The sequence below is a fragment of the Zootoca vivipara genome, chromosome 1 (genome assembly GCF_963506605.1).
Source record: "Zootoca vivipara chromosome 1, rZooViv1.1, whole genome shotgun sequence".
Lineage (NCBI taxonomy): Eukaryota > Metazoa > Chordata > Lepidosauria > Squamata > Lacertidae > Zootoca > Zootoca vivipara.
This window is the reverse complement of record NC_083276.1, coordinates 93,181,138-93,194,544: the sequence shown is the minus strand read 5'-3', so window position 1 is coordinate 93,194,544 and position 13,407 is coordinate 93,181,138. Positions and strand designations below refer to the sequence as shown.

At 48.1% G+C, this 13,407-nt stretch overlaps 1 protein-coding gene across 5 annotated transcripts in view; it reads left to right on the top strand.

Annotated features, from left to right (window-relative positions):
- The window catches only part of CFAP221 (cilia and flagella associated protein 221), a 37,619-nt gene that overhangs the window by 12,695 nt on the left and 11,517 nt on the right, over positions 1-13,407 (top strand). For all 5 annotated transcript variants that reach the window (XR_009558212.1, XM_060279120.1, XM_060279123.1 and 2 more), the window contains exons 7-12: positions 1,605-1,708; positions 2,517-2,676; positions 3,936-4,068; positions 4,164-4,275; positions 5,425-5,536; positions 13,024-13,111. Coding sequence is in view for 4 of the 5 variants with exons in the window: in XM_060279120.1 (XP_060135103.1) it covers positions 1,605-1,708; positions 2,517-2,676; positions 3,936-4,068; positions 4,164-4,275; positions 5,425-5,536; positions 13,024-13,111 (709 nt within the window). In the remaining variant the exon portion in view is untranslated. The remainder of the gene's footprint in view (positions 1-1,604; positions 1,709-2,516; positions 2,677-3,935; positions 4,069-4,163; positions 4,276-5,424; positions 5,537-13,023; positions 13,112-13,407) is intronic.

Sequence of the window (13,407 nt, the reverse complement as noted above, 5' to 3'; positions counted from 1 at the left end):
GCCTTATTGATATCAATAGATGTAACTAAGCAAGAGCTGGATAACAGTTCCAAAAGTATCACGTTATCCGTCCTGGATGCTACCTCTTATGACTACAGATGGAGAAGTTTCTGAAGGCAGCCCTGTTTAGGGAAGTTCTTAATGTCTGAAATTTTATTCTGTTTTTAATGTTCTGTTGAAAGCCACCCAGAGCGGCTGGGGAAACCCAGCCAGATGGACAGGGTAGAAATAAAATATGATGATGATGATGATGATGATGATGATGATGATGATGATGAATGCTGCTCAGTCTAGACAAATGGATGTAGTTTCTCTCCGTTGATCTATTTATACATGCAATGTGCAAGTGGGGTGGGGATTCTTTATGGGGTGGAGTACTCAAAACTGTGACCTACAACCTGAGTGACTGTCAGAGGAGTTTGCTGAAAACTAAATTCTAAAATACCTGATCTATGAGATCACACAATTTTTAATTCAGGATGTGCAGTGCAATTCTGTACACATCTACTCGGAAGTAAGCCCCATTGAGTCCAGTGAGACCCTAGGCTTGCAGGATCTCTTGTTTTTTGCTAGAACCCTGAGATTGCACCCAGAGCAAAACCTGGTGCAAAAGACACATGCTTGGAATTAAAGAATTAACAGCCCAGGAACTCACAGTGTTTCCATGCAAAGACCCACTGCTGGTTATCTCAAACTTCTGTCATTTCAGCAGTAGAATTTGCTGGGCTAGGCAGGCTATACCGTTTCTTCTGTTCTTAAACAATTTGGTGTCATAAATCCTTGTTGATCTAGAGCAAAGTACACAAAGATTTACCTTCTGCCCAAGCCTCATATAAATTAAAAACACTGTAGTGATGACTGCTTTTTACTCATGAAAACATTACAGCTGTCTTTTTTTCTTATTATTTTCATAAAATAATATAAATTTTCTTTCAAGATAATACGGTAGTGAAAAAATACAGCACCAGAGCAAATTAAATACATGATTGTTTTACAGATTATTGTGTTTTTTTCTCTTCCAGCAATTGCTCATTTTAATAAAAATACTACTTTATTGTCACCTGTCTCTGGTTCATATATTGCATTAATTTGACAAGGGTTTCATATTCGTGTCTCTTTGTACTTACGTTTCCCACAATTTTTTTATTATTTCAATATATCAGGAAAGAACAACTTGTATAACTACACAAAATCAAATCCAGTTATATATAAAGGCCCTACATCACTTAGTACAGAGTCAGACTAAAAATAATTGCAGAAAGAACAGCAACCAGTTCAGAAAAGATAGGGCATCCCAACATACAACTGAATATGTTTGGGATCCAGTGATCAATCCCAAACCTTACTGATCCAGGTCTCTCTGGATAGCTCTATAGAAGACTTCCATTGCTGACCAATAGCCATCTAAAGCTGCTACCAGCATGAAAAGAGCCAAATTTTTGCGTTTAACAGTTGGATTAAGGTCACTTTCCAGGGCTAAGGAGGGTTTGTACTTACCTGCTCAGTACATTTCTATCTGTCATGCTGCCCATGGGTGGAAAGATGTGCTAATGAACATTAATGTAATTATTTCTGATTCTTTTGTCCTGTATCACCTTTTCCAGTAAAGAATATATGATCCCCCTGGAGTGCAGCTGTCCCATAGATTTTGAGTTCCACATAGAATATCTTCAGCCTCACAAAGCCTTTACGGTTCATCCAACATCTGGTAAAATCTTGGGAGGGGGAGCATTACTTCATTAATGTGTGAATGCTGGTATCTTAAATAGCATGTACTGTATAGTGCAATCTGCCACCCACCCCTCATGCTGGGCTGGGTAGGTAGATGGGTGGGTGGTTGGAATGAGGAAAAGTGTCCCTTCACCCAGCTAAGACAACTTTCCACCAGCTGCTGAATTTTTGGTTTGGCAGGAGACAGTGGAAAGCCGCAAAATGTGGGGTTCATTGGGAAGGGCCGGTCCCAGCTGGCCCATAATTCTCTGGATCTCAAGCCAATCTCACTGTCCTGTCCACCCACTCCAAAGTCCCACTGTGGCTGCCATGCGTGGCAGGGCTGTAGATAAAACCCCATCAGTGGTAGAGAGGATGTTAGGATTGCCCCCTACTCCACAAATTAAGAACAGAGATCTTAATTGCTACAACCTCCCCAGTTGAAGAAATGGAAACCTATGAGCATCGATATGCTGCTAGACTACAATGCCCATCCTCCCTGGATATTGGGCCATGTTGCCTTGAGCTGATGCCATAGCTTATCTGCACCAAAAGGTTGAACTTTAGGGGTAATCATGTTTGTTTGTTTTTACCAAGAAGTGCCACCAGCTGCTGAACTATACTAGTAATTTGCTTTTCCAATCACCTTGCCAAATTCACATCACCTTTAAGGCCTCTCAAACTAAGCTCCCCAACATCCCTGATTGTTCTGTACAATTTCTTTTGGTCATAAAAGTGCTGTGATTTCAAGATGAATGCACTAACTATTTTTTGTTTGTTTGTTTTAATTCGTTCATTCACTACAGGAATAATTCCTGCCAATGGGAAAGTAGAAATTATGGTAACATTTGCACCATTTGAATACGGAACAGCCCAGATGAAAATGGAGTTGTGGATTTCACAATTTAACTCAAAACCTTATGTATGTGCATTCACAGGAACATCATCGCCACACTCTACATTAACGTATGTGCAGTCGGTGCTTTCTTTGAACATCTTTTTTTTTAAATCATTGTGTGTTTCACTGAGAAACCTTTATAAAATAATATTTCCTGGGGAGGAGTGTCCTATCATAACAACCATATAGTGGGTGCGTGTTAGAAACAAATGAGCCAAGATGAAAAAAATACATCAGGCTGAATCCAGAGTAAATGAGTAAGTAAATGTGATGCTTAGGCAATGTTGAAATCAGAGGAAAAGGTTAGCTACAAAGTCCTGTTAATTTAAGTGGGAGATAAGTTTCTCTAACTGGATCCAGCCCATCATTTTGTTTGGAAAAAGGTGCAGTAAAGATACTCTTTAAGAATGCTTTGAGAATAGTAATGTCTTTTTTTTTTTTTACAGCAGACTGAGTTTCAGCATCATATGTTTATAATTAGGGAGGGAAAGAGCTGTCTTAGTTTCCAGGCCATGTCAGTTTCATGTGCTCATTCCTAATTCTATTCTGTCCCATTTCTGCATTAATGTGCATTTTACGGTAAATAAAAATAGTTAAATATGTATTTTTAAGAGTTGACATTTTTTTCTCAGGGTATGCATTTCTCAACATATTTTATCCTAAAATAAGCATTTTTGGTAACCTACATGGAGTTGAGAACTGTATCACAAAATGCACTTCAGAATTCACAGAAATTTGATACCCTAGCAGAGATGAGTATTTTCCTCACTGGAGTCATATAAATGGGGACTGTACATCATCCAAATAATTTTTTAGAACTTAGAAAAAAAATAGAATTTAAAGTGTTTTCACAATAATGTAGCCAGCTTCCATAGTCTCTTGGCTACGTCTCAAGAGGCTAACTTTATAAACTTACAAATTCTGACCGGGCTCAGATTAAAATCTGAAGCAAAGAACAATTCTTGAGAGCACCATCATCTGCCTCTCAGCCATCACCACCCCAGTTGTTCTCACTCTTTCCTCCTTCTCACCTTGGAACTCAGTTGGCAAGCGTAACAGCAGAGGCAAGGAAGGAGACCCTCTCCATTTTCACATAAAAGGATGCCTGGGCTCTGGGCACAGGTGGAAGATATAGCTGTCTCAAGGGCTTCTGCCATTGCTAAAGCATACACAGTGATTCAAGTCTCAAGATATCCCAAGTTTTAGACTCCCACTTAAAAGCCAATGTTTTTTTCAACCGCATCCTAATGGGTTGATGTCCTTTGCAGAACTGTAGCTGTACTTCCATCTATCACAATTAAAATTATGTGTCTCTTTTGAAATCTAGGAAAGCAGACTTTGAGAAGCAAGAAGCAGTTTTGGCGAGAATACCAAAGTCTCCACAAAAAGCAGTGGCACGGCTACTGCAGAAGACAGCATTGCCAAAGCCAGAACGGGGCAGTCCCCTACAAAAACCACAGGTGGGGGATTTAAGGAAAATAACAATGGCGGCAAAGATTGTTAGAAAGAAATTGGGCCCATTGTTTGTTTTGATGTGTCACATTTTATTTCGTAGGCCATTGAGTATAAAAACTTGAGATTCCCAGCTGATTTGTCAAATCCTTATGCCGTGGCAACTGTTTTGGTTCAGGAACCAGGCAAATTAAAGATTAAATACTTAAAAGAAGGTAATAACTTTGAATATTATGTGTTTGTGTAATGTGTGGTACTACAGGGCTGGAATTTCTGGTCCTGACTAGAATACATGGAAATGGCAGCAAACACACTTGATCTGTAAGTGCAGTGATCACAAACTATTTCGCCTATTTACATTTGCATTCTATTCCCTCCTCTTCCTCTGTTGTGTCTCTTGTGATGTTTTCTAGATTGTATGCTCTTTGTGGTAGGGACCTGTGCTTTCATTTCATCACTTTCCATCTTCTCCCCCAATCCACCCCAGGCAGATTCGCTAGTCAGCCCTAGGAAAGTGGTTTGAAGTTGGAGGAACTTGTTCCCACCATGAAACACAGCTTAGTTTGACTAATTTTGGCATCTCTGTACATTTACTAATTTGATTCTGTGACGTACAGGTACTAATAATGTCTCATTGTAGTTCTTACATAATATGCATAGTATGAATAATCTCATAATTTTATTGTATGATTAGTCTATATGATGTATTGTACATAGATAGATGGATGGATACTGTCTCGGTATCTCTATACTGTAGATGAACAGGTGGTTATAAATATTTTTGGACAATAAACAAACAAACTGAACCATTCCATCTGAATCTGAATGATCTTCCCCCTGTTGAAATAAACCACTTACAACTCTCTCCTGGCCTTGCAATTCTGAGCACTGCTCAGCATGAGAGACCCTGAAGGTCCCTTCGACGCAGTATAACTTTGTGCTTGTGAGGACCATGCTTATGAACCTCCCTGCATGGTTTTGGCCTGGGACCCTCTCTGTACTGATCCTGCCACTGTGCCACCCTGGTCATCATATGATCACTTCTTCAAATGTGTACCACTTGAAGAGGGTTTGTTGTATATCTTGAATTATGTAACGTAAACAAGAAACGTCTCATTTAAAAATATTCATAGAGCCGAGGTCTTATTCCCATAACACCTGAAGTTTCATCATAAACTCAGGACACTACCTCCTGTAAAACAGATCTTGGTAGCAATATAATCCACACATTTTCAGCATTCTGCAGTCTCTTTAACACCATACTAAATGGAATAATTCACCATTTGTAACTGCAGCCAGTGGTGATAATGGAAGGGCTATTTTACTCTGTCTCCTGAGCATCCTGTTTGTATTGTGCCCTACAGTCCTAGGAGGGCAAGGTGATGGAGGAGCTAGAACAAGGCAGGTGAAAGAAGCTGTTTTTGAATTGAAAGTCAAGCAGGACATACAAGCAGAGCTAACCAATCAACTTAAATGGTGAGTGGCGCTCACACATTATGCAAGCAGAAATAAACAAATATAACGGCTCATTGTATTTAGAACTAACTGAATATGCCCCTGTCACAGTGGCCGGAGTGGACTACTTCAGAGTAACGACGCTACGCAGCTCTGCATTTTATTCTTTTATTGGTGCTGCGTATTTACAGTGCTCAAGTCATTGCTATTTACACGGAGCGATGTTGTCAGTCGGTTTCAGAACCTCCTAATGGCTTTTGGCGCGTCTTTCTCCAACACAAAAGCTTTGGCAGACCCATCCTCTTGCCCCTCCTCTTCCTGCGTAATTCTGGAGTTGGAGGGATGGGTCTTCCCCCCTTGCTTGCCCCTTCCTGTCCCACCTGGGACCCTGGCTCCTCTACCTTGCCTGAGCCTCGGACACGACTTCCTGCTTCCCCACTGGAATCGGAACTCTCCCTGCTTTCCCCTTTGCTCGGGGACGGGCTTGAACTCAGGAGGGGAGGGACTTCGCGATATCCCCTGTCCCTCACATCCACCCCCCTCCCAAGCTCTCCTTCACCCCTCCCCAGGCCCCCCCCATGTGTCGGTGACGACTGGAAGCCTAAGAACTCAGTGCTCTCCGAGCCCGTTGGTGTGAATACCTCCCCCCAGTCCTGCGAGCCCCCCCCTTCCGCCTGGGCGGACGGGAATCCCAAAAAGTCCGTGGCGTCAGAGCTGGTGGGGGTAAAAACGTTCTGCCAATCTGCTCCTTCCTCTGACTGGGTGGATCTCGGTGACACCCATACCTCATCCTCTGGTTCCTCAAACTCCGCTTCCCAGCGCCATGGTGAGCTGCTCTCCCGTGCCTCCTCCTCCTCCCCCTCCCTTTCCATGTGCCAGGGCTTGGGTCTGTGGGGAAAGAGGGCGTGAAATTCTTCTACCAAGAATTCCTCCTGTATCTGAGTGGCTGGGACCCATTCATTCTGGGACGGTGGAGCATCCTCCCATGCCATGAGGTACTCCAGTCCCCCCACCCCCCACCTTGAATCCAGGATGGCCGTGGCCTCATTGAGTTGCTCCCTGCCTTCCCTCTCCCCCCCTCCCTCGGGGGTTTGTTCGCTGTCTCGGAGCCTGCTGCTTTCCCTGTACGGCGACAGCAGCGATCTATGAAACACTGGATGCACCCTCATGTCCTCTGGCAGTGCCAGCCTGTATGCCACCGGGTTTACCTGTTGCGTGACCGTGAAGGGGCCCAGCCTTTTGGGTGCCAGCTTTTTGCACCTCCCTCTGGTGGGAAGGCCCTCCGAGGACAACCACACCTTGTCCCCCACCCTGATGACCTCCCCTTGTCGCCTGTGGCGATCTGCCCCCTTTTTGTACGCTTCCTTGGCCCTCTCCAAGTGTTCTCTGAGCTGCTGGTGCACCGTCTCCAGTTCCTCTGCCCAATCCTCAGCCTGTGGGCCCTCCTCCTCCTCCTCCTCCCTCTCCCTCTCTGGGAAAGATCTGAGGTCGCGCCCGTAATTGGCCTTAAAGGGCGACACCCCTGTGGAGACGTGCACTGCATTGTTGTAGGCAAATTCTGCTAGTGGCAAGCGATCCACCCAGTCCGTTTGCCGCTGGCTGACGTAGCATCTCAGGTACTGCTGCAGAATGGCGTTGACCCTCTCCGCTTGTCCGTTGGTCTGCGGGTGTCTAGCCGTCGACAAGGTGACCTCCACCTGCAGGAGGTTCATGAGCCGCCGCCAGAACCTGGAAACAAATTGGCGGCCACGATCCGAAATAACCCTTAAAGGTAATCCATGCAGTCTGAAAATGTGATCAACAAACAGTTTGGCTGTCTCTTCTGCCGAGACTGCCCTGGCACACGGTATAAAGTGACACATTTTGGACATAAGGTCCACCACCACCAACACTGCAGTCTTACCCCTGGACGAAGGCAGATCTGTGATGAAGTCCATGGACACCACTTCCCACGGCCTGTGTGGTGTGGCTAAGGGCTCCAGCAACCCTGGTGGCGCTGCTCTGACCACCTTCGCCCGCTGGCAGGTGGTACAGCCCCTTACATAGTCTCGAACATCTTCCCGCACCCCTGGCCACCAGAAGTGTCTCATGACTAGGTGAGCGGTTTTGTCCCTTCCAAAATGCCCCGCTGTAGGGTTGTCGTGCATCTGCTTGAGGACCGTACGTCGAAGCTGGGTGGTGGGTAGGTACAGCGCACCCTTGTAGAAAAGCAGCCCTCTGCGTTCTGCAAAGTCTTTTGCCTGCTCCCTCCCCCCTCTCAGTTCTCTGAAGATGCGGTTGGCAAATTCATCCGCTGCCGTCAGTGCTGTGAGTTCTGCCTCGCTCACCACAGCTGCTCCGCAGGACCATGCCGACGGGGGGAAAATGTGCCTTGGGGCTGGTGGCGCCTCCTCCTCCATGTACTCTGGCTTGCGGGAGAGGGCATCCGCCCTGACATTCTGCTCCCCCGGGATGTAGTGGATGGAGAAGTTGAAGTTCGAGAAGAACTCTGCCCACCGTATCTGCCGCTGGTTGAGCACCCTGGCAGTTCTCCAGAACTCCAGGTTCTTGTGGTCTGTGCACACCTGGATGGGGTGCTTCGCGCCCACCAGGAAGTGTCGCCAGTGCTGGAACGCAGCGTAGATCGCAAGAAGTTCCCTATCAAACACTGTGTAGTTGCGTTCAGGCTGTGTCAGCTTCCTGGAGAAGAAGGCACAGGGTCTCCACTCCCTGTTGGCGTCCAGTTGCAACAAAATTGCGCCCACAGCTTTTTCAGAAGCATCTGTCTCAATGCGTAGGGGCGCGTCCTGCACCACATGGAACAGGTTTTGGTCGGAGGCGAACACTCTCTTGAGGCTTTCGAACGCTGCTTGCGCCTCTGGTGTCCACTTGAACTTCTGCTTGCCTCTCAGGCAGTCCGTGATGGGAGCCGTAACGCGAGAGAAGTTCTTGATGAACTTCCTGTAGAAGTTAGCGAAGCCTAGTAGGCGTTGGGCATCTTTGCGCGTCCTGGGGCTGTGCCAGTCCAGGATGGCCTGCACCTTGTCCTTGTCCATCGCCAGCCCCTTGTCTGACAGCTTGTAGCCCAGGAAGTCCACCTCTTTGGTGTGAAACTTGCACTTCTCCAGCTTCACATACAGGTGGTTCTCCTTCAGGCGTTGCAACACCTCTCTGACATCTTTCACATGCTGCACTGGGTCATTCGAGTAGATAAGGATGTCATCTAGGAAGACCAAGCATTTCCTGAAGAGGAGGGACCCCAGGACGTGGTGCATGAAGGCCTGGAAGCATGCTGAGCCCCCTTGCAAACCGAAGGGCATCACCAGATATTCAAAAGAGCCCAGAGGCGTGAACATCGTGGTTTTCCATTCATCTCCTTCCCGGATCCTGATCAAGTTGTACGCCCCCCTTAGGTCCAGCTTGGTGAAAATCTTGCCCCTGCGTGCCGCTGTCAGGAGATCATCCACTCTGGGCATGGGGAAAGCCACGGGCTCTGTCACCGAATTCAGCCGTCTAAAGTCCACCACAAGACGGCGCTGTTGCGTGTCTTTCTTGTCCACCCAGAAGACCGGGCTGCCCCCTGCTGCCTTGCTTTCCCTTATGAACCCCCGCTTGAGGTTCTTGTCGATGAAAGCGCGCAGATCCTCCAGCTCCTGGTCTGACATGGCGTACAGCTTGGCTGGGGGTATCGTCGCCCCTGGCACCAGGTTGATCTGGCAGTCAAAAGGCCTGTGCGGGGGTAGGTGGTCGGACTCCGCTTCGCTGAAGACCTCCTGCAGGTCCCAGTACTGCTTGGGTATTGCCTCACCCCCTTTGATATGCATGGTGGCCACCGTGGCTATCGGAGGCCCCTCCCCTGGTTGGTGCTGCATGCAATGTTCCAGACAAAAGTCTGACCCAAACGTGATGCACCTCTGGTGCCAACTGATGGAGGGGTCGTGGCGCGCCAGCCAGCTCATGCCCAAGACGATGGGGGGGTCTGAGATGGTGGTGACGTTGAACGCCAGTGTCTCTGAGTGCCTTCCCACCGTCATTCTCATGGGGGGGGTTTGATGTGTGATGGCCCCGCCCAGCAGCTCCCTGCCGTCAATGGTTGCTACGTGCAGAGGAAAATCCAACTGCAAAAGCTGGATTTGGTGCTCTTCTGCAAAGCTTCTCGAGAAGAAGTTGGCGGACGCCCCACTGTCAATTAAGGCGAGGACCGTCAGGGGATAGCCATTTGGGAGCGTTAGCGTCACTTCTAGAACCACTCCTGCTCTGGGAGGGGTGGGCTGGCTCTGCACCTCTCTGTGCGGGTGGGCGGGCTGGGGCTGTTGTCTGCTGACTGTGCCTGGCTGCTGCCCCTTGTCTCCTGCAGCCAGGCTTTCCCGTTTCCCTGCTGTGGTGCTGCGTCAGTGGGGGAGGGCACCACCGTTCCCGCCTTTCCTTGCCACTCCCTGCGATGTGGGCAGTCTCTGACGAGATGCTGGGGTGAGTTGCAGAGAAAGCAATTCCCGCCCCTTCCCTCCTTGCGTCTTGGCGCCGCTGGGGTTTGAAAAGCCCGCGCGCGCGCGCTATCAATCTGCATGGGCTCCTGGTCCTGGCTGGCTCCAGGCGTGGCCTGAAAGGGTTGTTGAGGGAGTGGCTTCTCCTGCGACCGTGGGAACCAAGCCCGCTTTGCGCGCGTCGCTTGCTTGTCGTTCCACCGGGATTCCTGCCTCACCCCCACCGCCAGAGCTGCTTTGCTCAGCTGATCCATAGTACTGGGCTTTGGACCTCTCGAGAGTTCATCCTTCACCTCCTCGCTCAAACCCAAGTAAAACGCAGCTTGCATGGGAGGCGAATCCAAAACCCACCCCAGTCTGTGCACCAGCATGGTGAATTTCGCCCAATATGCGCGAACTGTCATATTTCCTTGGCGTAAATTATGCAGTTCCTCCTTAGTCTGGTCCAAATGACTATCGGACGAATACATCGTCCTCAAACCTTCTAGAAATTGTTGGACATTTTTCATGCAAGGATTCTTGGTTGCGATTAATGGTCTTAGCCACTCCCTGGCTGCTCCGGTGAGATGTTCCACAATAAACGCTACTCTGTGCTCATCATCGGGGAACTCATTCTGGTGCAGCTCAAGAGCATACACGATCTCAGTCTCAAAGCCCTGAAACTCCTTCGGGTCTCCATTGAACTTGCTTACAAGGGTCCCTGCTCTCCTTCCTGGCAGCACTTGGACTTGGGGAGCCCCTCCCGCCTTGTTTTTCTCTGCATCCAGCTTGTTTTGGAGGTCTACCGCCACCGCCCTTAAATGCTGCTCTTTTTCCTGGAGCTCTCTCACCTGTTCCGCAAGTTGTAGCCGGTCGTCCTGGACCTTCTTAGTCTCCTCTTTAGCTGCCTTCAATTCTCCCTGCGCCTGCAGCGACAGCTGTTGCAGTTCTAGCTGGGCTTGCTCAGCGATCTGCCGCCACTTCTCCGCCTCGGACACGCTCATCCCGGCAACTCCGAAGTAGCCCAAAAATGATTAGGAGGTTGCTGTCACAGTGGCCGGAGTGGACTACTTCAGAGTAACGACGCTACGCAGCTCTGCATTTTATTCTTTTATTGGTGCTGCGTATTTACAGTGCTCAAGTCATTGCTATTTACACGGAGCGATGTTGTCAGTCGGTTTCAGAACCTCCTAATGGCTTTTGGCGCGTCTTTCTCCAACACAAAAGCTTTGGCAGACCCATCCTCTTGCCCCTCCTCTTCCTGCGTAATTCTGGAGTTGGAGGGATGGGTCTTCCCCCCTTGCTTGCCCCTTCCTGTCCCACCTGGGACCCTGGCTCCTCTACCTTGCCTGAGCCTCGGACACGACTTCCTGCTTCCCCACTGGAATCGGAACTCTCCCTGCTTTCCCCTTTGCTCGGGGACGGGCTTGAACTCAGGAGGGGAGGGACTTCGCGATATCCCCTGTCCCTCACAGCCCCTAACATATCTTTTGCAAAAAGTGGATAAAGTAATTTTATCCTTTGCTTCCCAGTTTTATAGCTGGTGAAAATTTATATGATTGTGATTTATCTTGGTCAGTAACTGAACAAAGCACTTACTGGGACACTGATGGTTTTGCGCTAGTGAAAAGCAATTCCCCTTTTGCAATGTGCAGTCCTCTCTCCCCCCCCCCAAATATTGGGAGACCTTCTGGAACAGTAAGGGATATGTCACAGGGGGCTGCAATAGGTAGAGTCTAGTATACCTGAAGGAGCATCTCTACCCCTCATCGTTCTGCCCAGACACTGAGGTCCAGTGCCAAGGGCCTTCTGGCGGTTCCCTCGCTGCAAGAAGCCACGTTACAGGGAACCAGGCAGAGGGCCTTCTCAGTAGTGGCACCATACCTGCCAAGTCTCCTGCTGAAAAATGCGGGATCAGCAGCGGCGCGGCACTGGAAGTCGCTTCTATGCAACTTCCGGACATGCGTAGAAGCTACTTCCGGTGCCGCTCCACCCATGCCTGGGCACCGAAAATCGGGCAGAGCGGCACTGGAAGTCGCTTCTACGCATGTCCGGAAGTTGCATAGAAGCGACCTCCGGTGCCACTCTACCTGATTTTCGGTGCCCAGGCATGGGCGGAGTGGCACTGGAAGCTGTTTCTACGCATTTTCGGACATGCGTAACATGCGTAGAAGCGACTTCCGGTGCCACGCTACCCATGGCTGGGCACCGGAAATCGGGCGGCGCCAGCACCCAAAATGGAGCCTTCCGTGCAGGTAGGAAATACGGGGGATTTCCAGGATTTTTTTTCAATTCGGGAGACCAGCAGGAAATGGATTAAAATCTGGGGGTTTCCCGCGAAAAACGGGAGACATTATTATTATTATTATTATTATTATTATTATTATTATTGAGGAACTGGCAAAAGATAGGCGTCGGGCATAAGCAGAATCACTTTCTGCAACACAACTCGTTGTTGAATCTTGGTTTGTAAATCATTCATGTGCCAATACAAATGCAGTCTTTGGGTTGAAACAAAGAAGAAGCACAGGGCTATAAACCAGAAGAGTACTTAAAAACAGAAGGGAGTGATTCAGCCAAAATTAAGCATTTTGAAATTAGCTGGGTTTCAACAGTAGAAATTCCATTGAAATTACTGGGTCTTAAAAGTGCTCAAGTTTAATTGTGTCTTGCCCATGTCAAGTCAATAGGCAGGCGATCTACAAAATCTGCACAATATTTGCATTGGATTGATTTCCTCCTTGCAAAAGCCTTGTTAGTACAGTGGTACCTCAGTTTAAGAACAGCCCTGTTTACAAACTATTCGGTTTAAGAACTCTGCAAAACTGGAAGTAGTGTCTCGGTTTGAGAATTTTACCTCGATCTAAGAACGGAAGCTGAACGGTGGAAGGGCACCGGCGGCAGGAGGCCTCATTAGGGAAAGTGCACCTCGGTTTAAGAACGGTTTCGGTTTAAGAACGGACTTCCAGAACAGATTAAGTTCGTAAACAAAGGTACCACTGTAAATAGTTGTCTGAGCTGAACTTTAAAGTGAAAACTGTTCTCTCCCCTCTGATTTGAATGCAGGCAGGTTCATTTAGGCAAAGAACCAATTACTCCAACTTTTCAAAAGCAATTTTCTGAAGACCGACAGAGAGAAGTGGAACTGTACAAGGTAGGGCATATTTTTGTTTTAAAAGAACTGTGCAGGCTTACAAACAAAACAAAGACCACCACAGCTAACCACAAAGGAACAACCATATCCTAGGCCAACCCCAGCATCTCTCACCATCAAAGGAAAACAGGCGAACAACAGAGAACCTATGCAAGCATCGCTGACAAGAAAAAGCCCACCCCATCCCTCCCTCCTTCCCTCCCTCTACCTACTACCCTTCCCCTCCCCTCACCAATGTCTCAACAAACGAAACTGAGCTGTAAAAATGTTAAGAGAGACATTGCTCTTATCTTTGT